The sequence below is a fragment of the Natator depressus genome, chromosome 6 (assembly GCF_965152275.1).
Source record: "Natator depressus isolate rNatDep1 chromosome 6, rNatDep2.hap1, whole genome shotgun sequence".
Classification (NCBI taxonomy): domain Eukaryota; kingdom Metazoa; phylum Chordata; order Testudines; family Cheloniidae; genus Natator; species Natator depressus.
Window position 1 is genome coordinate 15,982,436 of NC_134239.1, and position 27,218 is coordinate 16,009,653.

General features: G+C 58.3%; 2 protein-coding genes across 3 annotated transcripts; one reads left to right on the top strand and one right to left on the bottom strand.

The window, feature by feature from the left end:
• Positions 1–1,882: 1,882 nt before the first annotated feature.
• TMEM132A (transmembrane protein 132A) lies at positions 1,883–15,176 on the top strand. 2 transcript variants are annotated; one of them, XM_074954624.1, is made up of 11 exons: positions 1,883–2,039; positions 6,458–6,672; positions 6,778–6,996; positions 7,474–7,871; positions 8,182–8,331; positions 8,803–8,995; positions 9,079–9,222; positions 10,058–10,296; positions 11,781–12,057; positions 12,538–12,729; positions 13,250–15,176. In XM_074954624.1, the coding sequence occupies exons 1-11, from the start codon at positions 1,928–1,930 to the stop codon at positions 14,450–14,452; spliced, it is 3,342 nt and encodes a 1,113-aa protein (XP_074810725.1). In that variant the 5' UTR covers positions 1,883–1,927; the 3' UTR covers positions 14,453–15,176. The 2 variants fall into 2 exon arrangements, with proteins under 2 accessions (XP_074810725.1, XP_074810726.1); XM_074954625.1 differs by having other exon boundaries at positions 10,091–10,296.
• A 3,342-nt stretch (positions 15,177–18,518) lies between these two features.
• On the bottom strand, positions 18,519–27,087 carry SLC15A3 (solute carrier family 15 member 3). Its single transcript, XM_074956863.1, has 8 exons — positions 26,524–27,087; positions 24,737–25,020; positions 24,473–24,638; positions 22,394–22,489; positions 20,882–21,050; positions 20,494–20,652; positions 19,919–20,077; positions 18,519–19,531 (listed from the first exon to the last, which is right to left on the bottom strand). The coding sequence occupies exons 1-8, from the start codon at positions 27,085–27,087 to the stop codon at positions 19,380–19,382; spliced, it is 1,749 nt and encodes a 582-aa protein (XP_074812964.1). The 3' UTR covers positions 18,519–19,379.
• Between the last annotated feature and the right edge of the window lie 131 nt (positions 27,088–27,218).

The following is a 27,218-nucleotide window of genomic DNA, read 5'->3' on the forward strand; positions in this document are numbered from 1 at the left end:
GGTGCTGAGTGGTGGTGGTTTGGCGTGCAGGAGGTCAGGCTAGCTGACCTGATGTATCTTTGTGGCCTTAAACTCTAGGACTCTTGCAGCCCCACTTGTGGCCCAGGGCCCCATTACACTAGGCACTGTACAGTCACAGAGCGGAAAGGGGTGGGGTCCTGGGGGCTGCGTCTGGCTAGGCTGTGTCGACTCAGTATCACCCTCACCCCACCTCTCTCCCATGTCCCTTGTTTGCTTATCCTCTCTATCCCTGTATCGAATTCCTCCCCATGCCCGTGTCTGGGTCTCCCCCATGATCATCCAGCTGTTATATGATACAGGCTGAAGACTCCAAGCTCTTGCTTTTTGGCCTTTTTAACCCTTCAGTGCCTGGGCAGGTTTATTTCTGCCTTGGCATGGTGCGGGTGAAGTATGGTCCATGGCAGCCTGTGCTCTCCCAGAGCCTGAGGGCAGAGCCAACCAGCTGCAGCTCCTTGCTGCTGGCTGGCTCCTCTCGGTGGGGGGGAGGCATGTCAGAGCAAGAGCACTGGGCGTGAGCTCTCAGAGGCTCCCAGCACTCCTCCGGTGCCCGGGGGCTCTGGCAGGCTGCAGGCCTCGGCACAGGCCCTGCTGCAGCTGGGCTGGGGGAGCTGCAGGGCAACAGGCTTATGGCACTCTCAAGAATCCACTTGCTCTGTCCCGGCTGTCTGGTTATTTACAAAGCACCAGTCACCAGGGGGCTGAGCTGTCCCCACCTCTGTCTGTCCCTGTGGCTCTCTCTAGCTGTCTGCCCAGGGCCAGATTTACATCTTCAGCGCTCCCCCCGCAGCTGATCTTCGTGTTGCACACAATTTTAGAGAGAGAAGGGCACCCCTAGAATGCTGGTGCCCCTAGGCACATGTCTACTGTGCCTAATTGGAAATCCAGCCCTGTGTTTGCCTGCCTATCTGTCCCTGTGGGTCTCTTGCTGTCTGCCTGTCTGTCCCTTTCACCTTCCCTCACTCTCTCTCCTACCACTCTTCCTTGCTGCCTCTTGCTCTCTTTTGCTCTTTCTCCTTCTGCCTGTTTTTACCTCCTGCTCATGTTCTCTCTCCTTTGCACTTCCTCTCCTGTTGCTCCCTTGATCCGTCCCGTCCCTGTTATAGCCTGTATGATACTGGAGCCCCGAGCCCGAATCAGTGTTTCAGGAGCCATGGCGCCAGGCTCTGTACAAACAGCACGGGAGCCAGCCCCAGCCCCAAGCAGCTTCCAATCTCCCATGCACAGGGAAGCACCAATCCTGCCTCCAGCTGACACACCCTGTCCCCTCCCCCCTCACTGGCTTGCCCTGTCCATCCTTGGCTCCTTCTGCGCCTTGCTTGGCCGTCTCCAGCGCTCGCAGTCATTCCATTTGTCTCTTCCTCCTTCGATAGCTTCTCACTCATCCCCTTCCTCTTTCCCCTCCTTCATTTCCTTGCTCACACCTTCTCTTGTTCATTTTCTGCCATTATCTCGCTCTCTCCATTCTCCCATCTCTCCCTCACCCTCTGTCCCTCTCTACTGCTCCCTGCCTTGTTCTTTCCATCTCGGCCTCTTTCTCTCCCTCTCTGGCTCCTTCCCTCCTGCCTCTGGCTCCACCTAGGCCCCGTGTATTGCTGTTACTCTGGAATTCGCATTACTTTACCCGCTTTTCCAGGCCCCCTGCAGTGCTAGGCGCTGTACCGGGGGCGGCACTAGGATGCCGGCTGGAAAAGGAGGGGTTTAGGACCCGGCCGGGGCGCCAGGCGAGCAGCCCATGTGCTCCCTCCCTCCCCATCCGTCTATTGTCTGGGAGCGGTAGCCCCGAGCTGCCGGCTGCAGACGGAGGCGCGGCCGGGGCGCAGGGACAGAGAGGGCGCGACGCTCGGGGGCCGGGGCATGCTGCGGGTGCAGGGCGCGGGCGGGGGGATCTGAGCCCCGCGCCAGCCCCATGGCCCCAGGGCGGGCAGGGATGGGCCCCCCGCGGCTCGCTGCCCCCCTGGCCTCCGGACGCGGCTGCCTTGTCCTGCTGGCCGCACTGCTGGCCCTGGAGACGGCGAGAGGTGAGTGTGCGGGCTCGGGGTGCGCCCCTCGCTTGGCGCCCCACGGACACCCCGGCAGCGCCGCTGGGACCCCCCCCCCGCCGGGCTCCGTCGGACCTCGCAGGAGCCGTGCGCCCTGCGCGCCCCGCCCCCGTGGGATGCAGGGGGGACCCTTGCCCCAGTGACCCGGTTCTGAGCCGCATAAGACCTGTGCGGCCCCGGCCCCAATCACCTAGGTCTGAGCCCCATTGGACCCTTGAGCCCCCCCCCCGTGGTATCCAGTGGGGACCCCGTCCCAGTGACTCAGTTCTGAGCCCCAAAGGACCCGTGCAACACCCCCCATGGGATCCAGTGGGGACCCTAGTTGCAGTACCTGGCTCTGAGCTCTATTGAACCCATGGGCTCCCCCCAGGATCCAATGGGTACCCTGGCCCCAATGACCCAACTCTGAGCCCCATTGGATCCTGCAGGACCCATATACTTCCCAGACCCCCATGGGATCTAGTGGTGACTCCTGCTACTGGGACCTGGCTCTGAGCCCCATTGGACCCCACAGAACTTGTGCCCTCTCCTAATATCCATAAGAACCAACATCTCACTCCTGTGGTTTCCCTCATGCTCTATGATCCAGAGCCAGCAGGGCCCCTTGTCTTTCCTCTTAGGTCACAGTAGGGAACCCCACAGGCTTCCCCACATTCCCTTTATGGTCTGGTCCTGGTGGAACCCCAGGTCCGCCTCAGGCGCTAACAAGGTCCCCAGAGTTCTCCCCAGTTCCTCTGATCTGTTCCTGAGCCGCCGTATCTGCACCTCCCTGCATCCCCTGCTCATGATACAGCCAGGCTGGAGCCCGCGTGACAGCAGGACTCCCCCTAGAAAGAGGCCAATCAATCTTCCCTGGGGCATGCAATGCTCCTGATGTGGCTAGCCCTGACGGCAGGGCAGGTCGGGCCCTTGCGGGCACTCCCCAAGGCAGTCTAGTTGTGAAGGTCTCAAGCAATGGGGCTGACCCCCATCCCTTGGGAGGCTGCTCCCCAGGTTAATGCATCTCTCTGTTAGCAAACGCTCCCAGCTTAGCCAGTCCTTACCTCTTCTGTACCAGCCGCTGTCTGTTAGCCTGAAGGGGCCTCCTCCCTCCTGGGTATGTTGACTGTCCTCAGCTCTAGTTACTCCCTCCTGCCGTGCCCCCCCGCATCCTTTCTGCCACCTCCCCCCCAAAATCTTTCCTGCTCTGAGATGTTTAGCCCCCAGTGCTCTAGGGGCAATGGGAGCAGAACTGTGCAGGGCTTGGTGGCCCCACATGCTGGGACGGGATGGGTTGGACCTGATGGAGCAGGTGTGTCAGTTTCCCCATCTGTGCTCCACGGGGTCACCAAACCCAATCGATTCTGTGTTGCATTGGTAGCAAAATCACCTGCTTGTGATTCTACAGGGTCCGTTCCTGATCCTCTAGATCCCAAGCGTGATGGGGAACTTCTGGGATCTCAAGGCACCACCGGAGCTGTGGTTCAGAGCAAGCCATCTCTGCGGGGTTTGTTCTGTCCCACGGGGCTGGTGCCTGTGGTGGGATTGTGACATTTCATGGTGAATCCTGACCTCGGCAGGGACAAATGGAGAAGGGGCTTGGGCCATAGGAGAGAGAAGGGTCCCTGGGCTGAGTAGGAGGGTTTGGAGAGGGGTCTGGGAAGAGAGGTAGGGAGCCAGACCCCCAGCAGGAGAGGGGGCGATATGGGAGGCAGGAGGTAGGCTGGAGCTGTCAGGATGATGAGGGGAAATAGATGAGAGTGCAATGTAATTAGCAGGCCAATCAAGCAGGGGGAGGGGAGATGGCAAAGGTCACTGCCTGTGGGAGGCAGATACCAGGCTGTAAAGAACCCACCTGTTTCTTCCCACCCCCTGGATCTTGGGATGTAGTGACCCAGAGGGGGATGTCACAGTATCTCTCAGCCACCTGCTCCCTCCCCGGGGGTCAGGGACTGGGGCAGGCGTGATAAGGGATCACAACGGTGGGGAAATCAACATTTAATGGGCTGGCTGGTGGGGCAGGGGGATCATAGCCCTGGACATGCTGGGGAGGAAGGTTTGGTGATCTCCATCCCTCTGTGTGGAAGGAGCTGGCTTGTCTGGCAGAACCGTCATAGAGCCTCTTACCCCATATGTGTGACCTCCCCAGTCCCACGGTCTGTGACAGGTACCATCTTGTCCAGTGCTGATGGTAGCCCATTAGGGCCCTAAACAGGAATAGCACATATTAATAATTAATGGGGGCCCCCTTGAGCTGCTTGGGGCCTTAAGCAATTGTTTAGTCTGCTTAGGCCCCGGCTCCTATCTTCGCTGATGCTGGGGATTGAACCTGGGACCTCCAGAGCTAAAAAGCAGGAGCTGCTACTACCAGGGTTGTAACAGACGCAAATCCTCTGTAGATCGGGCACAGTTGGGGAACTTGCTAAAGACTGAAGACTCCTCATTTTTGAAAATGGCTCCTGTGCAAGCTGAAAGGTGCTAGCCCAGGCGAGATTCCTGCTAGTCCTGGCCCAGTAAGGGAAGTGGCTTTCAAGCTCCATGCAGTGACCCGCTCTGCATCCTATCTGCAGGTCGAGATGGTGCTAACATTGAGTTGCGGCTGTTAAGTAAAGATCAGCCCATTTCTGACCATCAGAGCAGGTTGGGTTATTATTTTTGGAACTGCCCTCTCTTTGAGAGGCAGGGAAATTCCAGAGTAAAGCACACCCAAGACTCTTAAAAAACACTGAAATCAACTGATTTCTGAGATCTCCCAAATGGCTGGTTCCGTTGCCATCGAAGTATTGACTCTTTGACAAATTGTGTCAACTCTAGGGCTGGGTGAAGAATAAAATAACCATTTTTGCAAACCATGTTGAAATCATTTTTGTATTGTTTTTTAATTAGTCGGGGGGGATATTGGTGGGGGTTTTTTACTGAAAATGGTATCGACCTTTTTTTGTTATCGGAAACCCAATGGGTGAAAAATCTCAATGATTTTCATCATTTTTGTGGGGTTTGGAGGGGTATGGGGGGTGTCTTTTTTTTTTTTTTTATAAAAAGAAAAAGTGAATCAGCTCCACCAGAATGCCATGTTGTTGTGTGTTCAGTTGTGTCATTTGTGTGCTTAGGTTCTGTACAGACCCAGAACAAAAACACAGCCCGTGCCCCAGAGAGCAACAATCTCAGACGCTTTTGAACCCACTAAGTTCAGATGTTAACAGAAGCAAAGACCAGCACATGATTAGCAGTCAGGCTAACGGCCCCTTCCTCTCTGTCACTCAGCTTTGGCCTTCCTGCCTCATCATGTCAAAGTCCCACTGAATCTCCAAGTGTCTGTGGAAACCCTGGGGAAACAACATCTGAATTTCCACTGGCTCTGTACATCACAAAGAAGCAGGCGAACACAAGCCTGTTTGTATTACAATTGCACCTACTCCCCGCAACGGAGATAGTGGGACTCCGTTTTGCTAGGTGCTGCACGTGTTCACGGAAGAAACAGTCCCTGCCCGGCAGAGCTAGCAAGCTCAATAGAGAAAGCTGTGGGGAGGGGGAGAGGGATCATTTGCCAAATGGAGAATTGAGGTAGAGGGAGCTTAGGCCAGTGTTTTCAAGAGCTCAGCCCTCTGCTGAGCACTTTTGATAACCCGACTCTAATTTGGATGCTGAATGAGAGCTGAACTCTGGCAGATTGAACGTAAGCTTCGTTGCTGAGCCGTAGACAATCTGGCCATAAGTGGCTTGCCAAAGGTTTGCTCAGGTTCAGAAAGTGAAATCCTGACCCTGTTGAAGCCCATGTCAAATTTCCCACTGATTTCAGTGCGGCCAGGATTTCACCCAGACTGTACTGTTCTTGTCCTGTCTGATCTGCATCACACAGGCCATGGAGCCTTGGTTGTGAGAAAGGCTGGTCTTTTGTTTAAATCACTGGACAGGGACTCTGGAGGTTTGGGTTCAACCCCATTTATGCCACAGACTCCCTGGGGGAGTCACTTAAAAAAATCTGTGCCTCAGTTTCCCACCTGTAACATGGGAGAAATAATAATTTTATGTAGATATGAACTCTTTGGGGCTGGGCCTTTCTCCCTGTGTGTCTGTGCAGCACCTGGCACAACGGGGCCCTGATCTCAGCCAGGGCAGGGTCTGTCTCTCCCTATGTGTCTGGGCAGCGCCTGGCACAACAGGGCCCTGATCTCAGCCAGGACCTCTAGATGCTGCTGTAATACAAATAATTTAGCTTCCTTTTCTCCAGCAGGAGGCAGGCTTGGTCCACCCCCTTGAATAGCTCAGGAACAGTGACGCTCCACTCCAGCTGACGTCCTGGCATCTCCTTCTCTCAGGAGGGGTTGGGTGAGGGGGAGGACACGTGCTCTGGTAAGTGTGTAGGGTAGGGGGCACATGACTACTGGCCGCAGACCTGGTTTTTCTTCTCCCCGCAGTGAGTGGAGAATCAGACCCCCATGACCTGGTGTACCTGCCGGCCGAACTCAAGGTGCTGGACATTCCAGACCATTTCCGGCTGCAGCGGGTGGATCGGTACCTGCCGGGAAATGCTTCCCTGGGCTCCCGCTCTGAGACTTACCTCCTCCTCCATCGCCGGCCCACAGCAAAGCCTGTCATCCAAGCCACCTACCTGCCCTTCACTGCCCAACAGGTAACCCTGCCCATCCAGCAGTGCCTCCACTCTGGGCTCAGCTAGGTATCTCGGTGTCCCATCTGACCCATCTCTCCTGGTCTCAACCTGTGTCTCTTTCTCCAGGTGGTGCCGGCAGCCGATCCCCACCACAGGTACGGCTCCGCGGCCTGGGACGTCCGAGCCGTGTCCATTGAGGGCACAGTGTCTCCAGCTGAGCCGTATGCCAGGGTCCTCTTCCACCTCAAGGGGCAGGACTGGCTGCCGGGACGGCATGACCTGCCCTGTGTCTCCCTGCATGCTTTCCACCAGACACGGGCCGTGCATGGAGCCTGCCGCCTCCAGGTCAGTACGTGACCCACCAACATCTGCCCTCCCAGGAGATAGAGGGTCCAGCACCCAGACATCCTTGGAGGAGTGGGGGGAGGGGGAGGGGCAGTGGGAGCTGAAAGTCCCTCTGGCTGGGTATGTTGCGCCCCTTCCTGGCACCAGATCGTGGTGTGTAGGGGTCACCATGGAGAAGATGAAGGTTGCGTGTCCCCCATAGCAAGGCTGCAGGGGCAGCTGGGGTTGGGGGGCTCCCTGGGACAAGGCTAGCTCTTCTCCAGGGGTTGAACTTGGGGTCTAAGTGATCTTAGACTTGGGGAAAGAGGGGTGCTCTGTGCTGGGGACAGCAGTGCAGTGTAGGTCGGGCTGGAGCAGGAGTTGGTTTCCCCCTGGGGTAGGTGATGGAGACTTCAGGGCCCACCCTAGAGGTGGGTGGTCAATGAAGTTGGGGTAGACCTGTGCTCTCTGAGCCCGCTCCCTGCTCTTCCCACTCAGGCACCCCTGGGAGTGTGCGTGGTGGAGCTGGAGTTCCCCCCACGCTGGTTCTCTGCCACACACCCCTCTGCACACAGCCGGCGCAGAGCTGCAGAGCCCGCCCGGCCCTCCGAGCGAGCCGAGCTGTACTACAGCCTGGGGACCGTGGAAACGTCTGCAGAGTGCAGCTATGCGGGGCCCCAGGAGAGGCCCCGGCCGGGTGCTGAGGGCACCAAGGAGAGACTGCACTATGTCGGCGCTGTGGAGCTGCGAGGCACGGACCCGCCTCGGCGCCAGGAGGTGCGGCTGGACGACAACGTGCTCATCCGGGTCCCCGACATGGCACTCCGGCCAGGGCAGCTCTTCACGGCCACCCTGATCCTCCAGCAGAACTTCACCGCCAACCTGCTGACCCTGAGGTGAGATCCAGGGGGACCCAGGGACACAGCCTAAGGCACGGGGACCCTACCCTAACCTGCTGTCCCTCAGGTGAGATCAAGGGGCCCACCCTGAGATATGGGGGACCCTACCTGACCTTCAGGTGAGATCCGGGGGACCCAGGAACCTACCCTGATACACAGGGACCCTACCCTGGCCTGCTGACCCTCAGGTGAGATCCAAGGGGATCCAGGGATCCAGCCAAGGACTCTGTAGGGTTCAGAGGGTCTCTGCTTTGGGTGACGTCTCCTCAGGAGTCCATGCTCTGACTCTGAGCCGTGCTTCTTTCAGGATCAAGGTGAAGAAGGGGCTGCAGGTCCTAGCTGCCCGCCCTGCCGTCCCCGAGGCATGGACGGCCAAGCTGGACAAGTTCAAGGGTTCAAAGCACCACACCGCTGTGGTCACCTGTCGCCGGCTGGACGCTCACCAGTTGGCCTGGAGGTAGTAACCACATGACTCCTGGAGGGGACAGGGCTGACACGCTTATTCTCCTGGGTATTGGCCAACTGGGCAGGATGTAGGGAACCATGTGACTCCTGCGGGGGGCTGGGCTGATACCTGTATTCTCCTGGGCATCAGCCAGTGGAGACAGGAGGCCATGTGACGCGGGAGAGCAGTGATAACGTAGCTGTTCTCCCAGGACCCAGCCAATCAGACTTTAGGTCTGATGCCGTTGGCCTGGGGATGGGATGGCTGTTGCTACTCCGCCACATACTGACCAATCAGATCGGAGGGAGGGAACCATGGGCCGCTGAACAGGACAGTCCCTCTCTCTGGTCACCTCCCGGTTGTGCTTGGAGGTGAAATTTGTGTGGCTCGTGATGGAGCAGGGATGAGATGCCACAGCCCCTGGGGGCGCTGTATCCGTCCTCTGCTTCACTGCCCCCTCACTTCCCTCCTGCCTCCATCTAGGGCAGCGGATTTCCCCGAGTTCCTCTACCTGGACTTGGCGGTGGAGAACGGCACGAGCGGCCTAGCCTCCACGCGCCCTGTCACCTGGCAGGTGGAGTACCCTGGCCAGGACCCTGAAGCCGAGAAGGACAAGATGGTGTGGGAGATCCAGGTGTCGGAGCGCGACGTCAGGGCCCTGGTCCCGTTGGTGAAGGTAAGGCCTTGTGGTTCTGTTCCCGCGCCAGGCAGCCCCCCAGAGGCAGGGTCTCAATCTGTGTACCCTCTTGGTCTGCCCAGGAGCAAGAGATTGTGAACACCGCCCCCCTGACGGGGATCCCGCTGGCAGTGCCGGTGAAGCTGGTCGCTGTGGAGATGGGGGGAGCTGTGTTCGAGGTCACTGAGCAGATGGGGTGTGAGTCTGCCAACAAGCAGGTCCTGAAGGTGAGAAACAAATGAACCACCCACTGACCCATAGGGAAGTGCCCTCCTGGGCCATCATCCCCCATCCTGGCCCTCTGAGACCCAGATCTCTCCCCTCTCACTGTCAGTTGCCTCCCAGAGCATCATTCCCTAGCTCTGCCCTCTGAGACACCAGGTCCCCTCTCACCATCCTCAGGTGCCCTCCTGGGCCATCATACCTTGTCCTTGCCCTCTGCAATGCGAGATCCCCCACCATCACCCTCAAGTGCCCTCCTCGCCCTCTGAGACACCAGATCCCCTCTCACCATCCTCAGGTGCCCTCTTGGGCCATCATCCCTGTCCTCACCCTCTGCAATGCCAGATCTCCCCTGACCCCTCAGGCTAGGGCAGGAGCAGAGGTTACACGGGAGTCTAGTGTGACCACTCCCCAGGTCATAGTTCAGCCCGGTCGGTAGTGGGACCGCCTCTTCCATCTGGAAGGTCTGGGCTTCCCCACTGCTCCCCCTTCAGGCTTTCAGCACCCCAGGTTCCCCTCACCCCCATTCCACAACTCAACATCTCTGCCAGGCGCCTCCTGTTCCCTCCCCAATGGCCCAGCCCCTGCTCTCTCCACCTTCAGCTCCATAGCCACATGTCCTTGGCCCCCTCCTACCGCTTGGGGCTCAGCCCCTATGTGGTTCCCATCCCCACCGCCTCTCACCCTGAGGCCAGGGGTCGCTGGTTCCCTTCTGCTCTGTTTCCTCTTTGCAAGCTACTCCCCACACCCTTTCCCTGGTTCCGTGGAGTGTCCCGAGTGGCAGGCTTGGAGGTTTGGGGGGCGGGACAGGGGTGAAGGTGTCTGGATGTTTGTCCACAGATGTGCTGTTCTTCATGCCCTCCTGGCCCCCAGGTGACGGACACATGCAACTCCGTCTATGTGGGGGGCAAGGAGAACCGGGGCGACCGCGGGGCGCGAGTGGATTTCTGGTTCCGGCGGCTCCACGCCTCGCTGCTCTTCACCGTCTGGGTGCCACTGCTGCCTCTGCGCATCGAGCTGACCGACACCACGCTGGAGCAGGTGCGCGGCTGGAGGGTGCCCGGCGCCACTCCAGACAGGTCAGTCCCTCTGGCTCCCAACCTGGAGCAGGGATTGGGGCTGCCGGAAGGGTGCCGGGGCCTTGTGGATGGGCAGGGAGAGTGCCAGGGCATGGTGTGTTGGGAGGACACCAGGGCCTGTCCAGGGGGAGGGTGGGCAGGGCCTGGCAGGCAGAGAGGGCATTGTTGCCTGGTGCATGGGAAGGATGTGTTGGAGATAGGGGAGGTGGGGACATGAAGGAAGCAGGCAGGGCTGGCACCGGGGCCATGTCCAGACTCCAGTGTACGCTATGGGGCAGCTCAGATGCCACAGTGATGGGCGCAGTCTAAGAACCTGGCCGGACTAGAACGGAGAGGGGGCCCAGGGGAGACTTCCCCTTGGAGCGGGCAGGTCGGTTGAGTGAGGAGCCCAGAGTCTCTACTGGCTGGTTGAGTGAAAGGCTCTGCACTCGGGGCGCAGGCAGTTAGGGGTGGGGGCCAGAAGCTGGCGGGGAGGAGCCGGAGTCTCTGTGATGGGGAAGGGGGACCTGCGGAGGGGTGTCACAGATCCACAGGATTGGTGCTGTGCCCCAGCTTTGGAACAGTCTCTAGGAGGAACCTCTCAGTGGCCAGACCCCCGAGGGGTCTCGCTTTTCCTCCAGGGCAAGCCACATGGTGTCACCGTGTCCTCAGCCTGAACCTCTGGGCTTTCCGCACTCCTGCGTCACACCGTGAGCTCTGTTCAGCGAGTCCCATGCAGACAGACTCCTGGCAGAGACCTGTCCACCCTTCAGGGATTAATGCACCTCACCCAGCATGAGCAGTGACACCAAACGGTGTTGTCAGAACAGCTGGGTTTATTAGTCAGTGGGAACGCGGCATAGGAAGGCCTTAGGTTAGCACAGAGGAATGAAGTAGCCGAGCTAAGCTGTAGTGACCTCCAGGGTTCAAGCTGTGTGTCTCTGTCCGTCTGGCCTCCTTCAGCTGGAGCCTGGGCACTAGGACCCTGCGAGGTGGGAGGGTCCCAGAGCCTGGGCAGCAGCCTGAGCCAATTAACCAGCCCCACAAACCTGAGTCAGCTGGCATGGGCCAGACACAGGCATCTAATTGCAGTGTGGGCATACCCTCAGAGGCTCCACTGATATGGGGACCAAGATCCAGACAGCTAGGTGACACCCATGTCTACGTCTCTTCACCTGCCCTGAGAGCAAACAGCCCTTTTCCACTCCCTAGGTAACACGGGGGAAATTGAGGCACACCTAGTCTTCATACAAAAAATTCCCACTTCATAACAGGGAGTCCCAGAGTTGCTGACTGGGCAGAGGCCGAGGGGGGGTCCCAGTGTCTCTGATGGGGCAGATGAACAGAGAGCAGGCTCTCCATGTCAGTGCAGAGGCTGGCAGCGTGGGGTCCTGGAAGCCATGGCACCGGGATGGGGTGGCTCTCGGCCACCTGCACCATGTGGGGTTAGAGCCCCATGCCTGGGCGCTCCCTGCTGAGACCGTGGCGCTCTTCTCTGCGAGCAGTGGCCTGGCGGAGCCCGAGGAGGCTGGGGAGGAGGCAGAGAAGCGAGCTCGCGGCTGTCGGCTCCAGTACCAGCGTGCTGGTGTCCGCTTCCTGGCGCACTTCGTGGCTCACCCACTGGACGGCGGATGGCACCTGACCTACATGCCGAGCTCTGACTGGCTCCTGGACGTCTCCCACCTGGTGGGCGGGCAAGCCAAGGTGCAGGACCCCCGCGTGGCCACTCTGGAGGGCGGGAGCGTGGTGATAGGCCGCGAGCCGGGAGTGACGTCAGTGGAGGTAGGGACTGGGGTAACTGGAGGGTGCCCAGGGAGGTGGGAGCTAGGGGAGGGGTACGAGGGATGGTGTGGGGTGAGCTGGGGGATGCATGTAGTAGCAGGGAATGGTGTGGGAGAGGTGCAGGGGGATGGTGTGGGGGGACAGCTGAGCAGAGGGATGGAATGGGGGACACCAGGGAGGTTGAGGGGGAGGAACAGAGGATGGGTGTGGGGTTGGCTGGGGGGGTGGGGGAAGCGTGGGAGATGGGAGGGGTGGCTGGGGAAGAGTGGCTGAGGCTGGGGGAGGCACAAGAGGTGAGTGGCGGTGGCTGCGGGAGCACGGGGGTAGCGTGGGAGATGAGGGGTGGCTGGGAGATGGGGGACATGGGAGATCGGGGGCACAGGGGGGAGTGTGGGAGATTGGGGGAGGCTTTGTGGAGGTTTTCTGTCCAGACCAGAGCTGCTGCTAGTGCCTGTATCCCCTCCTCTCCCGCCGGTGCAGGTGCGCTCCCCTGTCTCGGATTCCATCCTGGGCGAGCAGACCCTGGTGGTGTCGGATGAGAAGGTGGCCGTGTCAGAGCTGCAGGCCCAGCTGGTGTCGGGCCTCTCGCTGGCACTGAGCACGGAGCCACGACACCCCGACATCCTCACTGCCACCTGCCAGGCACTCTCTGCCCTGCACTCCCCAAAGCAGGTGAGAGGGGAGGTCCGTGGGGCCTGGGAGGCAGAGCGCAGGGCTGGGGACACGGGGTGTAGCCAGGTGATTCCTGGGGACATCCCAGGCTACTGGAGCTGAACAAGCCTGGCTATATCGGGCCTTTAAAGCTGCAGCTTCTGCCCCTCCAGTGCTGGGTCTTGGCATGCGATCCAGACCTCTCTGGTGGCAGATGAGGGTGGGGACCCTGGCTTTTGGCAGAGCCCTAGAACCCATGGGGTTGGGCCTTGCCCAGTGTCTCTCCTTGCTGCAGCACGGGTGGGAGGAGGGAGTCAAGCGCACATTGCTTGGGGGAGTTGGGAAGTGGGGCCTGCTGCAGCTGTGGCCCCCACACAAAGCGGGGAGGGCAGCAGCATCGGGATCACGGGTGTGTCTCTTCTCGCACCCTCCATTTACACCCACCCCCCTGCCTGTCTGTGTCCCGTCCCCCCTCTCCCCGCCCCCCCAACACTACATGCTTGTTGCCTGATCCCTGTGGCCCCGGATGTCCCCCCTCCAGGAAGCAGCACTCAGTGTCTGGCTGGCATTCACCGACCACACCCTGGCCCCCGTGGAGCTCTATGGCTGGCGGGACGTGGCGCTCTCTGTCTCCTCCCTGGACCCTGGTGTGGCCTGGGTGCGGCCAGACGAGGAGCTAGCTCGCCCGCTGATCGTGGCTGAGGGGCCGGGCCGGGGACCCCTCCTGCAGCTGGGCCTGCACACCGCAGACTCCTGCCGCAAAGGCAAGCACCGGGCGCCGCTGGCCACTGGCACTGCCTGGCTGGAGGTTGGCATCAGCCGGCGGCTCCCAACCCCCGGTAGCCCACGGCCCCGCAATCCCCACCCTGAGTCCCCCTTCCAGCGGGCCGAGGGGGCCATGTCGGGGGAGGCGGTGACGGCGGCAGCTACGGAGACCATGGTGGGGCCCCGGAAGCGGGCCCCAGCCAGGGTGGGACCCAACCTGACCAAGTCTGAGAGGCCCGAGGGTGGCACCTTCTCTGAGGATGGCTGGCCTGAGGAGGAGGAGGAGGAGGAGGATGAGATGGTGAAGGCCCCGGAGCGGGTGACGGACCTGGAGATCGGGATGTACGTTCTCCTGGGTGTCTTCTGCTTGGCCATCTTCATCTTCCTCGTCAACTGCATTGTCTTTGTGCTGCGCTACCAGCGCAAGGAGCCCCCCGACACCGGGCCCAGCCCGGCCCCCTCCACCCAGCAGCCCCACAACTGGGTGTGGCTGGGCACCGACCAGGAGGAGCTGAGCCGCCAGCTGGATCGCCGCAGCCAACACCAAGAGCTCAGCCCCAATCCCTCCCCCAACCCCTCCGCCGCTGCCAAAGATGGCAGCTGCTGCTGCTGCGGGACTCCCCCGGGCACGGAGGGGGGCAAAGGGGAGGCTGGTGCCCCTGAGATCACAGGGCCCGACGGGGGGGTCTCCTCCTGCACTTTCCTCCCTGCGGCTCTGGGGAGCCCAGCCCCCCCCAGCACCTTGTCCCGGAAGGAGGTGGCTGCGCCAGGGGGCAGGCGTAAGCGGGTGGAGTTTGTGACCTTTGCCTCACCCCGGGCCCCTGAGGGTGCCGTGTCCCCCCCGCCCTCCTCTGCCCCCACCGTCCAGTCCATCCTGGTGGCCAGCGAGGACGACATCCGCTGGGTATGCGAGGACATGGGGCTGCGGGACCCCGACGAGCTGAGGAGCTACATGGAGAGGATCCGAGGCAGCTCCTGACCTCGGGGCCCCTGCACCCCACTGACACCGTGAAGGGCAAAGCAGTAAGGGACCAGCCCCCGCTCCCATTGGCCACCCTCCCAGGGATCTGCCCTGGGATCCACTGGGCATTCTCTGTCCAAACCTGCTCCTTCCCAGTCAGTGTTAGGAGGAGAGCACTGTCCCCTGGGGTTGCTGCCAGGGGTCAGGGCTCTACCCACTAGGGATGAGTCGTAGGCCCCTGGATCACTGAGATAGAGGGCTGCATCCTATAGAATTGTCTCTGACTCTTTGTCCTGGGGATCCAGCCTGCGCTCCGTCAGTTTCTATCTTGATCCCAGCTGAGGCCCCTCTTTCCCTCTCACTGGAGGGAGTTTGACCTCCCGAATTTGGAACCCAGGTGTCCTGGTTATCGCCCAGGTTCTGGGGGTGCTTTCCCCGCTGATCTCCAACCCATTGAGGGGCGAGCCGGGGCCGGATTCCAATTTTGCTTTGGCTCTCATTGCAATGTTGTGTTGATTGTGATGGTCTTCATGGCGAGTGTCCTTCCTGTGGTCTGACCCTTGGGATATCCCCCCCAACCTGCCCACCATTCAGGGGTGGGCCCCCTCCCAGGGGGCGCCGGCCAGCCCCCTTCACCCTGGCCGTGCGTTCGTTTTGTACGATCTCTGGCATTTTATACCTGTAGCGTCGGGAGGCTGCCACGACGGGTCCTTTATTTATGGAAGATTTTTAATTCTTATGTTGTTACAAAAATAAAGTATTTAAAAACAAATACCCAGCCCCTGGGCGAATGGGGGGACCTGTTCCATTCCTCCCTGCCTTTGTACTCAGAGCACCCCCTGGGTGGAAGGAGGAGATGACCAGCTGCAGGCTCCCTCTGCTATCAAACTTCTCCAGTCTCTCGGCCTCATTCTCTGGCCCCATCTGCCAGTGTAGGCCATTCTTCCACTGGACTGTAGAGGGGAATGGGGGATGGCCCCTTGAGAATACCCCCTGCACTGAGGGGCCTTCCCAGCTGGTAAAGAATTGGGAGAAGAGCCTAGCTACCAGCCCCCAGCAAACGAGGTGGATCAGGGGCGAGGTGGATCAGGGGCATGACTGGATTGCATTCACTGTGACTGTTACCCGCTTGCCATAGGAAGCAGCTCATAGATCAGAGCAGCCCTGGGGCTGCTCTAAGCTATCCCTGGGCCAGGCACAGCTCAAGAATGCAGGGAGCATGACGGTGGCTTAACACCAGCCCCATGCTGGAGGCTCGAAGAGGTGAGAGGTGTCTCCATGAACAGAGTAACGTGCTGCGTGTGAGGTCAGCAGGAATATGCTCAGTGGTTTGAGCATTGGCCTGCTAAACCCAGGGTTGTGAGTTCAATCCCCAAGGGGGCTGTTTAGGGATCTGGGGCAAAAAATGGGGATTGGTCCTGCTTTGAGCAGGAGGTTGGACTAGATGACCTCCTGAGGTCCCTTCCAACCCTGATATTCTATGATTCTATGCGTGCACTCGATTCACAGCCGCACAGTGAGAACAGACCTTTTTAGAAGCAGCCTTCATCGAAAAGGGAAAGTTTCCTTCAGGGCCCGGGCCAGGCCACAGGGCTCCCCTCTCCCTGCTGTCCCAGCCTCCCCTCCCCACTGCCAGCAGCTTCAGCCTTTTTAACAGCCCAGCCCATCAGATCGATTATAATTAGATTTTCCATTGTCAAGAAAAGTAGCGGCATGGTTCCCTCCCTGGGCCTTCCTCTATGGGGGGATCCCAAATGGGAGAGATTTATAAACCTTGTTCTGAAGTTTCCATTTACAAATGGAGCTGAGTGCCGAGACACTTGGATAAATGGTTAATTTGTAGGGCTGGCAAATGAATAAAAAAATTTATTGTGAGATAAAAAAATCACGATTAATCACAGTTTTAAATCGCGTTTATTTAAATATTTTTGGATGTTTTCTACATTTTCAAATATATTGATTTCAATTACAACACAGAATACAAATATCGGGGGGAAGTCCTGTTAGTCTGTATCCACAAAAACAAGGAGTCTGATGGCACCTTAAAGACTAACAGATTTATTTGGGCATAAGCTTTCGTGGGTAAAAAACCCACTTCTTCAAATGCATGGTGTGATGCATTTTCACTCCATGCATCGAAGAAGTGGGTTTTTTACCCATGAAAGCTTATGCTGAAATAAATCTGTTAGTCTTTAAGGTGCCACCAGACACAGAATACAAAGTGTACAATGCTCACTTTAGATTATTATTTTTGGTTACATATATCTGCAGAGTAAAAAAGAAAAGAAATTGTATTTCAGTTCACCTCATACAAGTACTGTAGTGCCATCTCTTTGAAAGTGCAACTTACAAATGTAGAGTTATTTATTTTTTTTACATAACTGCACTCAAAAATAAAAAAATGTAGCACTTTAGAGCCTACAAGTCCAATCAGTCTTGGAAGCATGTCCTCTGGAATGGTGGCTAAAGCACAAAGGGGCATACAAATGTTTAGCACAGGGGTCGGCAACCTTTCAGAAGTGGTGTGCTGAGTCTTCATTTATTCACTCTAATTTAAGGTTTCGTGTGCCAGGAATACATTTTAACGTTTTTAGAAGGTCTCTTTCTATAAGTCTATAATATATAATTAAACTATTATTTTATGTAAAGTAAATAAGATTTTTAAAATGTTTAAAAAGCTTCATTTAAAATTAAATTAAAATGCAGAGCCCCCCCGGACCGGTGGTTAGGACCCGAGCAGTGTGAGTGCCACTGAAAATCAGCTTGCATGCCGCCTTTGGCACATGTGCCATAGGTTGCCAACCACTGGTTTTGCACATCTGGCACATAAATACCTTGCAATGCCGGCTACAAAAATGCCATGCGAACATCTGTTCTCGTTTTAATTGTAAATAAAAAGCAGGCAGCATTATTGCCCATAAATGTAAACAAACTTGTTTGTCTTAGTGATTGGCTGAACAAGAAGTAGGACTGAGTGGACTTGCAGGCTCTAAAGTTTTAAGCTGTTTTGAGTGCAGTTATGTAACAAAAAATCTATATTTGAAAATTGCACTTTCACCATGAAGAGATTGCACGACAGTACTTGTATGAGGTGAATTAAAAAATATTACTTATTGTTTAAAAATATTTGCACTGTAAAAAAGATAATGAAAAATAATCTAAAGAGAGCACTGTACACTTTGTATTATGTGTTGTAATTGAAATCAATAGATTTGAAAATGTAGAAGAACATGCAAAAATATAATTTCAACGGGCATTCAATTAACAGTGTGATTAAAATTGTGATGAATCACATTTTTTTAATTGAGTTAATTGTTTTGAGTTAATTGCTTGAGTTAACTGCAATTAATTGACAGCCCTATTAATTTGTTATAGATCATTAGTCCATTCTGTCCCGTGCCGCTCTGCCAGTGGTGCCAGCAGCAAACGCCCACTTGGTCAATTTTCAAACAAGCACCTTTGTGCTCTCTCCCAGGCTGCTACTCTTCATAACTATCTGCATTATCCTCCTTTCAAACTCTGCTCTGCCGGGATGCCTACCACAGACTTCCCAACTGGTGCACTGAGACCACTGAGCAATATTGCCTCATTGTTTCCTGGTGCTCCTCCAGCTGTCTGTTGTCTTTGACTTAGGTGAGGTGAGGAGGGACCAGCACCTTGTTCTGCATCTGCAACGGCACACGGCAATACTCATAATAATCTTACTAGCCACTTAACCAGCTCTAGTACCTTCTGCTGATGTGCTCATAAGCAGCTCTGGCACACACTGGTCATATTTTTAAGCTGCTTAGAACAGCCAGCCATCACGTATCAACCCCTTATAGACTGTTCGGAAGTGGACCCTTGCCATGAACTGCAATCCCCATCCTTGATAACAGTCCATTCCGTTTCAGAATCTCCAGCAGTGTTTGGGTTGCAAAGGCTCCAGGGGCAAGTCTTGTTCGTTTACAGAAATCTCCTTCCAGTGGAGTGTTGTTTTTTTACAGGAACACTTTTTTCCTTTGAGTTCTGCTGTGCTTTTCCCTGCATTATTTTCACGTGTCATAAAATCGTAAATAGATGCTGGCTGGGCACTTAAGGGCCATTGCATTCACCCCCCTGTCTTTTCCACCGGGTGCTGGTGGCTTGGAGCACCTTTATCTAACTCCCTCTCCCCCCAGAATAAATTAAAGCCCCCACGCTCTAAAATTCCATCTTTACAAACACCTCCACTTGGACCAACCCCCAGAGAACAGCCAGGCACAACCCACCACCGCTGCCCTCTCTCCATCAGATCCCATTTAGCATTACACAGAGTAACACGGATCATGGCAGTTCTGAGGTCCTATCCACCAGTGGTGCCAGCAGGTTTGCCACTCTATGAGATTGTATCCAGCCTTTGCCCAGTTGAGCCCTGATATTAGTACGGGCTGAGAAGGAGATTTTTCCCTTGTGTAGGATGGGGCAAATCTTCCACCCCCTCCTGGGCTCTGGGAATCATCCCCCAACCCCTCATTTCAAGTTCCTTCTGCCTGTTGATTTAACCTCTTACTGGTGCCCGTCCCAGGAGATCGGCCATGTCAGGACCCTGCTGGATGGCAAAATCCAGGCAAGAGAGGGAATCCTTAGGAATTCTGGGCCTGGAGGGTGGATCTTAGAGCCTGGGGGTAGCCAAGGAGGTAGGACAATGTTTCCCAAGGGTCTCCGACAAGGAGAAAGAGCAAGCCCCCAAGTGAGCCATGAGGGGGCTCTGCCCTTTAGGGCATCCCCCTCCCCGTTGGGGCTGTCCCTGCCTCCCGTGGGTGCCTTATGGGTGAGAGTCCCTGGTGTCCTACTAGGGGCATCCCTCCTCCCCCTTCCCCGGGGAGGTTTGCTGACCCAGCTGCTTGGGAGCAGTTCCATCCACCAGCCCAAGCCAGGCAAGTCACTGAGCAGAAAGGGGCAGCTGGAGGGGGGCAGGGTCCCCTCAGTCCCCTTCGTGGCCAACGCAGGCGTGGCAGTTGGGCTGCTGTTGCCTCTCGTAGCGGCCAGAGATCCAGAAGAAGAGCATGCAGGTCACAGTCTGGATCCCAGCCAGGAGGAAGAAGTAATAGTCCATGTGGCAATTGTTAATGTTCCCTGGGGAAACAAGGGGCGAGCCGTCAGAACACCCCCTCCTGGTACCAGACAGTCCCCTCCACCTCTAGCCCCTGCAGCACCCCTAACCCAGGGCACATTTCTCCCTACACAGTCAGTGCAACCTGGCACCAAGTAGACATCATCTTCTGCCACATTCCCAGCCCCAGGGACCCGTCTCCCCTGGCACTGTCAGCAGAACCCTCTCCATGGAGAGCTCCCCCTGCTGGCAGTGGGATGATGAGGCCTGAGACTGGAGAACAGACCTATCTCCCAACCTGCCTCGAGCACCCCCTGTTGGCCCCAGGGATACATTTCCCACCCCCCACTCTGCTGAGGGGCTGCCTCTCTCCCTTCGGCTCTGTATTCGCCCCCGGACCCCACACTCACCGTAGTCCTTGGGGCAGTCCATCCAGCCATGCTCCGACATTGAGAGGAGAGTCAACAGCCCAGAGCCCAGGAGCGAGCCCACGCCAGAAATGAAGAAAAAGAGCCCCATGATGGCTCCCTGCATGGACTTGGGGGCCTCAGAGTAGGCAAATTCCAGCCCTGAGGGAGAGCAGAGAGCTCTGAGGGACCTCAGTAATACTAGGGCAAATGGACACTGCTTCTAGCCACCAGGGGATGGGATCAAACAGGCTGTTTGTTACCATGTCAGCTGATTGATGAGCTGGCAGCCCCAACCCAAGCACTAGCCTTGAATGTATCAGTCACCCATCCAGCTACAGATCAAGCCTCGCATTGCTTAGCTTCATGAAATCAGAGGCCATCACCTCCTGCCAAGATACAGCTGTAGTAGAGCTCTCTGCCCCCCCCCCCCGCCTCCAGAGCACGTTGCAAGGAGGTCAGACCCGTTGCACATGCTCAGTCTAGCCCCAGCACCTGGCGCTTCACACCTCACCCGTGCTGCCTTATTGTTACTGGACCCCATCACGCTAGGCGCTGCACAAACCCAGCACAGTTACCTGGAATGCTGGCGAAGATTTCGCTGATGCCGATTAGCAGGTACTGGGGAATCTGCCACCAGATGGGCAGCGTGGCAGCAGTGTACATGTCCTCTCCAATGCGCTGTGAGATGGTCTGGTTGTTCTTCACATACTGCAGCCTCTTGGTCTCCAGGGTGCCTGCCGAGAAGGGGCAGGATGGATCAATGTGGCATTCCCCCACACACGCTCAGAAGGGGTCAGCCCCATCTGAGCAAGGCCCCATGGGCCCCTGATTTCAGGGCAGGGAGAGTCTATCAGCCATCCTCTGGGATCCCCCAACAATGCTGGTCAGCTCCAGCCCTGGCATTGGGCAGTAGCCTCCCACCCACCAGCCATGGCCTCCCTAGCCGCGGGCACCAGGCGTTACCTGCCACAATGATAGAGGTGAGGCCAAAGAACATGCCCAGGGCCATCCTCTTCAGCACTGAGGGCAGCAGCTTCCGCCTCACCAGGAACGGGTCAATGACTCGATCCTTCAGCGGGACCAGAATCAGCAGGACCACCACATTGGCTAACAGGAGCCAGGCATCAGGGAACTAGGGAGAGAGAACTGGGTCAGAACCAGCACCTGGGCTAACAGAACCAGGCATTGGGGATCTAAGGCAAAGGTGGGCAAACTACGGCTCGTGGGACCGTCCTGCTCGGCCCCTCAGCTCCTGGCCAGGGAGGCTACCCCCGACCCCTCCCCCGCTGTTCCCCCTCCCACGCAGCCACGCCGCTGCGCGGGCAGCGGGGCTGCGAGCTCCTTCCGCTCTGAGCGGCATGGTAAGGGGGCAGTGGCGGCGCACGCATGGTGGTAAGGGGGTTGGGTAGGGAGTCCCGGGGGGCAGTCAGGGGACAGGGCGCGGTTGGATGGGGCAGAGGTTCTGGGGTGGTCAGGAGTCGGGGAACGGGGGGGGGTTGGATAGGGCATGGGAGTCCCAGGGGGCCTGTCAGGGGGCAGGGGTGTGAATAGGTCGGGGAACTCAGGGCACAGGGAGGGTTGGATAGGGGGTGGGATCCTGGGGGTGGTGGTTTAGGGCGGGGGGTCCCAGGAGGGGGCAGTCAGGGGACAAGGAGCATGGGGGGTTGGATGGGTCGGGGGTTCTGAGGGGGACAGTCAGGGGGTGGGAAGTGGGAGGGGGCAAATAGGGGGCGGGGGCCAGGCTGTTTGGGGAGGCACAGCCTTCCCTACCTGGCCCTCCACACAGTTTCGCACCCCGATGTGGCCCTCTGGCCAAAAAGTTTGCCCACCCCTGATCTAAGGAGAGAGAACTGGGTCACAACCAGCACCTGGGCTAACAGAACCAGGCATCTCCTTGAGAAATGACTCTACAGCAACTGAAAACCCTTATTCTGAATCTCCTACCTCTCCCAGCCCTGACTCCCCCTGCTTCCCCATCCCCTCCCGCCCATAGGTGCTGGAACTAGGGGTGCTGCCGCACCCTCTGGCTGGAAGTGGTGTCCATCAGATACAGGGTTTACAGTTTGGTTCAATGGCTCTCAGCACCCCTGCTACACAAATTGTTCCTGGTCCCCTGCTCCTCTCCAGCTGCCCGGGGCCTGAGGAGAAGCGGAAGCAACTGGGATGGTTTCTGTTCTGTCTCCAGCCCGGCCGGTGACCACAACCAGCATCACATGCCGCTCACGCTGGGCCTCTCACAAAGGAGGGATTGTGCTGCCAGGGGCAAGTGATATCCTGGACCTGCCTCTCTGCCCAGGCTGGGCATGTCACCCGACTCGAATGGGCAGCAGGATTCACCCGTGCGGCTCAAGGTGGTCTCTTCCCTTGGCCTGGCGCCAGCCCTCTCCCCGTCACCCCCTCTTGGGGTGTCATCCTCAGCCCCAGCGATACCACTCAGCCCCTGAGCTGACGCCACTGCCTGCCCCAGCCCCTCACCGCGTAGCTGCTGCCCGCGCCGCTGCCTGTCCTGTTGTGCTGGAAGATGTTGGGGATGAAGAGGTGCAGGCCTTGCAGATAGTAAGTCGACTGCATCTGGAATGTAACAGGGAGGTCACTGTGGGGCTCAGATTCATGGAACATCCCTCCCCCCATCACACCTCTTGGGACTTCATCATCCACCCCAGTGATGTCACTTAGCGCCCTACCCCTACCCCCGCTGCCAGGGGCATTGTGCCTCCTCTTCCCCCTTGAGTTGGGGTCATTGCCTGCCATCCCCACTGCATGCCCTGGCCCGCATGGGAACTGAACCCCTCTCCTACCCCACTGAGGTAGGGCAGAGACACCCAGGAGGAGGGCATGGGCTGACACCCCCCCACCCCGACCCTACCCCAGGAAACTCTGCCAAGCCAGGACTAGGGGAGCAGTGTGTGGGTGGCCCCCAGGAGAGGGTTCATGGGTCCTACCAGCAGCCAGTGACTATTGTTCTTTAGCATTGCCCCGAGGTGGCAAACCAAAGAGGAAGGAAATGAGTTGGAAATCTTTCGAAGGAATGGACATGGTCCCTGTCCCAGGTGGCTGGCCCTTTAAGGAAAAATGAGTCTCAGCCCTACCTGGGACATGGTTCACTCCCTGCTCCAGGTGCGGAGAGTAGGCCATGTGACTCGTCTGAGAGTCACAAGGCAGAGGGCTGGGGAGGGAGAAGGCTGCTGGGCTAACAGGGGTGGGCCAGGAGAGCAGAAGAGAGGGAGGGAGGCAGGCAGGCAGGCAAACTTTTTGGCCCAAGGGCCATATCTGGGTATGGAAATTGTATGGTGGGCCATGAATGCTCATGAAATTGGGGGTTGGGGTGCAGGAGGGGATGAGGGCTCCATCTGGGGGTGTGGGCTCTGGGGTGGGGCCAGAAATGAGGAGTTTAGGCTGCAGGAGGGGGCTCAAGGCTGAGGCAGGGGGTTGGGTTGGGGTGTGGGAGAGGGTGTGGGTTCCAGCTGGGGGTGTGGGCTCTGGGGTGGGGTTGAGTATGAGGGGTTGGGGATGCAGGTGGGTGCTCCGGGCTGGGACCGAGGGGTTCGGAGGGTGGGAGGTGGATCAGGGCTGGGGCAGGTGGTTGGGGCATGGGAGGGGGTCAGGGGTGCAGGCTCTGAGCAGTACTTACCTCAAGCAGCTCCTGGAAGCAGCAGCATGTCCCTGTCCCCTCCCCCCGGCTCCTATGCAGAGGCACGGCCAAGTGGCTCTGCACGCTGCCCTGTCTGCAGGCACCATCCCTGCAGCTCCCATTGGCCTTGGCTCCCAATCAATGGGAGCTGTGGGGGCATCGCTTGAGGCAGGGGCAGCATGCATAGCCCCCTGGCTGACCCTATGTGTAGGAGCTGGAGAGCGGGTATGCTGCTGCTTCCAGAAGCCGTGTGGAGTCACGGCATGCACAGAGCAGGGCAAGCCCCTGACCCTGCTCCCTGGCTGGAGCACCAGAGTGGTGCGAGCCCCAGACCCTGCTCCCCAGCGGGAGCTCAAGGACCAGATTAAAACATCTGAAGGGCTGGATGCGGCCCCCGGGCCATAGTTTGCCCACTCCTGAGATAGGGGAATGAGCTGCTGGCCTCTTGGAGCCCGAGAGAGGACAACTCAGGGAAAGTCCTGGCGCCGATTCTGGGGGGAAGGGCAGCCTCTGGCTAGGGAGGGGTGGGAACGGCTGCTGGCTGAAGACTCAGACCAATGGGATCCGTAGCAGATGCCAGAGCTGAGGAGCTCTTGTGGAGATGGACTTGATGGATTGTTCTGTGCTGGTCATGTGATGAAACCAGGCTTGGGGGAGGGGTGGAGGTAAAAGCTTGGAGGAAGCCTTTGTGGATTATTTCAGGGACATTGAGCCAGAGCTGCCCCTGGCCACGAGGGGGCGCTCTGGAGGCAGCACCCCTGTTTGAAGCCTCCACTACCCGAGGATCTGAGGGTCTCACAAGCACTGATGGTATTGATCCTCAACTCCAAGCTCCGTGAGGATGGCTCGATGCCAACCCCACTGCCAACCCCCTCTATGCATCAGCACACCTGGTGCTGCCGCTCCGCCAGCTAGCTACCTACCTGGAAGTAGACCATCCAGTACGGAATGAAGGTCAGTAGCACCGGCAGGATCTTGGCCATCACCTGGAAGTTGGCAAGATCCTCCTCGGACGAAGGAGCCCGGGGCTGCGATTTGCCGTCAAGGAGAGGATCCGTGCCCTGGGCTTCTGATTGGAGAGAGCTCGGCCTGCAGAGAAAGGGGAGAGCACAGACGGCGTGAGGAGGCCAGCGTGGGCATGGCCCTAGAGGGGATGGGGGCAGCTGGGCCACCAGCGCCCATCCTACCTGATACGGCGCGCTCGGCTGCCACAGCTGCCCCGGAAGGCCAGCCTGAGCATGGCAGAGACCTGGCTGCCCGCAGGGGGCTTGGTGATGAAGGTGGGGGCGGCCAGGAGGAAGACGAGGAGGGCCAGGGCCACGCAGGCCGCGGGGATGGTGTAGCCGACGAGGAAGTTGACATTCTGCTGGATGAAGGCCACCACGAGCAGCGAGATCACGGCCCCGATGTTAATGCTCCAGTAGAACCAGTTGAAGAAGCGCCGTGTGGCGTTGCGGCCACGGTCCGTCACCTGCAGGGAGCGCAAGGCAGGACGGCGTGAGCCAGGCTGTGCTCTGCTTCTTCCAGTGAGGACCTCGTCCCCGTCCCCACTGTGGGAAGGGGGGGTCCCAAAGGAAATGGGGGGGGGGATTAACCCTTTATGGGCTGTGGAGAGGGAATTTCTAGATCCCTGGCGGGGGCTGCCTCCCATCTCTCCCGCCCTTTGGGGAGCCCAGCAGATTCTAGGCCTGGCAGGGGGACTTTCACCACCCCTCCACCCCAGGGACTTCCACCTGCAGGGAGCGCATGGCCAAAACTGAGCCAAAAACACGGGGTGGGGGCTCATCCTTAACCTAGACCCAGCCTCCCTCCTTCCTGTTCTCTTCCCCCTTTCCCGGCCCCCTGCTCCCTCCGTCCCCCAGCCCTTCCCATCCTCTCACCTACCCACCCAATCAGGGTTCCCCATTGCAACAGCACCCCCTGAGGGTGTGGAGGGTGATGGCCCCCCTGCCTGGCCGAGGCTCTGCCTGGCTCCCCAAAGGGAAGGAGAGATGGGAGGCAACCCCCTAAAGGGGTCTAGACATCCTCCCCCTACAGCCCGTAAGAGGTTAGCTCCCCTCCCCCATTTCCTATGAACCAGAGAAACAATCCCCTTCCTCCAGTTAGACCCCTTACCTCCCCTGATTGGTGGGGGAGAACTCCCTGACACCCGGGGGAGACAGAGAGGATTAACTCCTTGCGCTCTGGGAGGGGAGATCATCCCGAGGGACGTTCTCCCTGCCCCCAGCCACGCCTGGGAACTCTGGCTTGTTTCTGGGGTGTTAGAGAGGAGACTTTACCCATCATCTGCTGGGGGCGGGGAGAGAAACAGCCCCCTCCCCCATAGCCTGACAGGGAAAGCCCCTGCACCCCCCATGTGCATTAATCTGTGGATGCACACAGGTGGACTTGTGTGTGCCTGTATTTCCGTGTGAGTGCTTTTGCATGCCTGCGTGTGTAAGCACATGTGTGCTTGTGAATGTTCATGTAAACGTGTTCTCACATGTGTGCAAGTTTGCAGGGGGAGGGGGTCAACGTGTGCCATTGTCTGCATGGCTGCTTGCGTGGATGTGCTTTTGTGCAGGGATGTGCCAGATGTATTTGCATGTGTGTGCCCCTGTGCATGGGTATTCATGTGTGCAAACTTGTGTGTGTCTGTTTGCATGCATTGCCTGTGTGTGTGTGTGTGCGTGCGCGCACACACACGTGCTGCATGCATTGTCTCTGCCTCTGGGTGTGTGTGCGTGCGCGCATTGCATGCATTGCCTATGGGTGTGTTTGTGCGCATGCATTGTATGTGTTGCCTGTGTCTATGCACATGCACGCTCGTGTGTGTGTGCAACGTTAACCCTTTGGCACTAGCCGGGGTGAGGGTGCTGCCCAGGGGAATCTCTTTGGGAGGGCGTGTGTGTGTGTGTAGCCCTTTGTGTGCTGGACGTATTGCTCTCCAGGTTGCTTACCCTGGGGGGATGGAGGGGAAGGGCGTGCCTGTTACCTGGTCGGCGCCAAAGGGGGTGAGGTTGGCCTTGACGGAGCTGATGCCCAGTGCCAGCAGCAGCAGGCCGGTGTACATCAGAGGGGCGCAGTAGTGGCCGGGTGCCGACTGCTGGCACTCCCCACTCTGGTTCTGACAGGTATTCTGCAGCGAGTAGGCCGGCATGTCCCCGCACAGAAAGAGTCGCCCGTCCGATGAGGCCGTGGCGGGCAGCAGGCAGGCCGACACCAGGTAGAGCAGGAAGCTTAGCGTGATGGTCCAGTAGCGGCCCAGGTAGACGTCAGCCAGCCAGCCCCCGACGGGCGAGAGCAGGTAGGAGGCGCCCAGGAAGAGCAGGGAGGCCCTCGATGCCTGTGACCCTCCCCAATTGAAGTTGCTGCTGTTGAGGTAGAGGACAAGATTGGAGACAATGCCGAAGAAAGCTGCCCGCTCCAGGATTTCCACCAGCAGCACGGCCGCACAGGCCGCCTTCCGGCCCTCGAAGGCGTCCCATAAACCCCCGGCCGGGGCCTCTTCCTGCCCCAGCAGGGGCCGGCGCTCCCCTCTGGCACCATCCCGGGCCATGTACCGCCCTGCCTGGGCACCGCACGGGTCTTCCTGCTCCCCCTGGCCTTCTCAGCCTGTGCTCTGTCCGCCCTCGCTGCTCTGTCTGTCCTGAGCCTTCCCTTCCCACGCTCTGTCTGGCCGTCCTCCCC

Coding starts and splice junctions, on each gene's coding strand:
- TMEM132A (XM_074954624.1), top strand. CDS start 1,928: ATGGCCCCAGGGCGGGCAGGGATGGGCCCCCCGCGGCTCGCTGCCCCC. Junction 6,673..6,777: donor TGCCCTTCACTGCCCAACAG/GTAACCCTGCCC, acceptor CTCTTTCTCCAG/GTGGTGCCGGCAGCCGATCC. Junction 8,996..9,078: donor CCCTGGTCCCGTTGGTGAAG/GTAAGGCCTTGT, acceptor TGGTCTGCCCAG/GAGCAAGAGATTGTGAACAC.
- SLC15A3 (XM_074956863.1), bottom strand. CDS start 27,087: ATGGCCCGGGATGGTGCCAGAGGGGAGCGCCGGCCCCTGCTGGGGCAG. Junction 21,051..22,393: donor GCGCGGGCAGCAGCTACGCG/GTGAGGGGCTGG, acceptor CTCTCTCCCTAG/TTCCCTGATGCCTGGCTCCT. Junction 19,532..19,918: donor GGACTGCCCCAAGGACTACG/GTGAGTGTGGGG, acceptor TTGTTTCCCCAG/GGAACATTAACAATTGCCAC.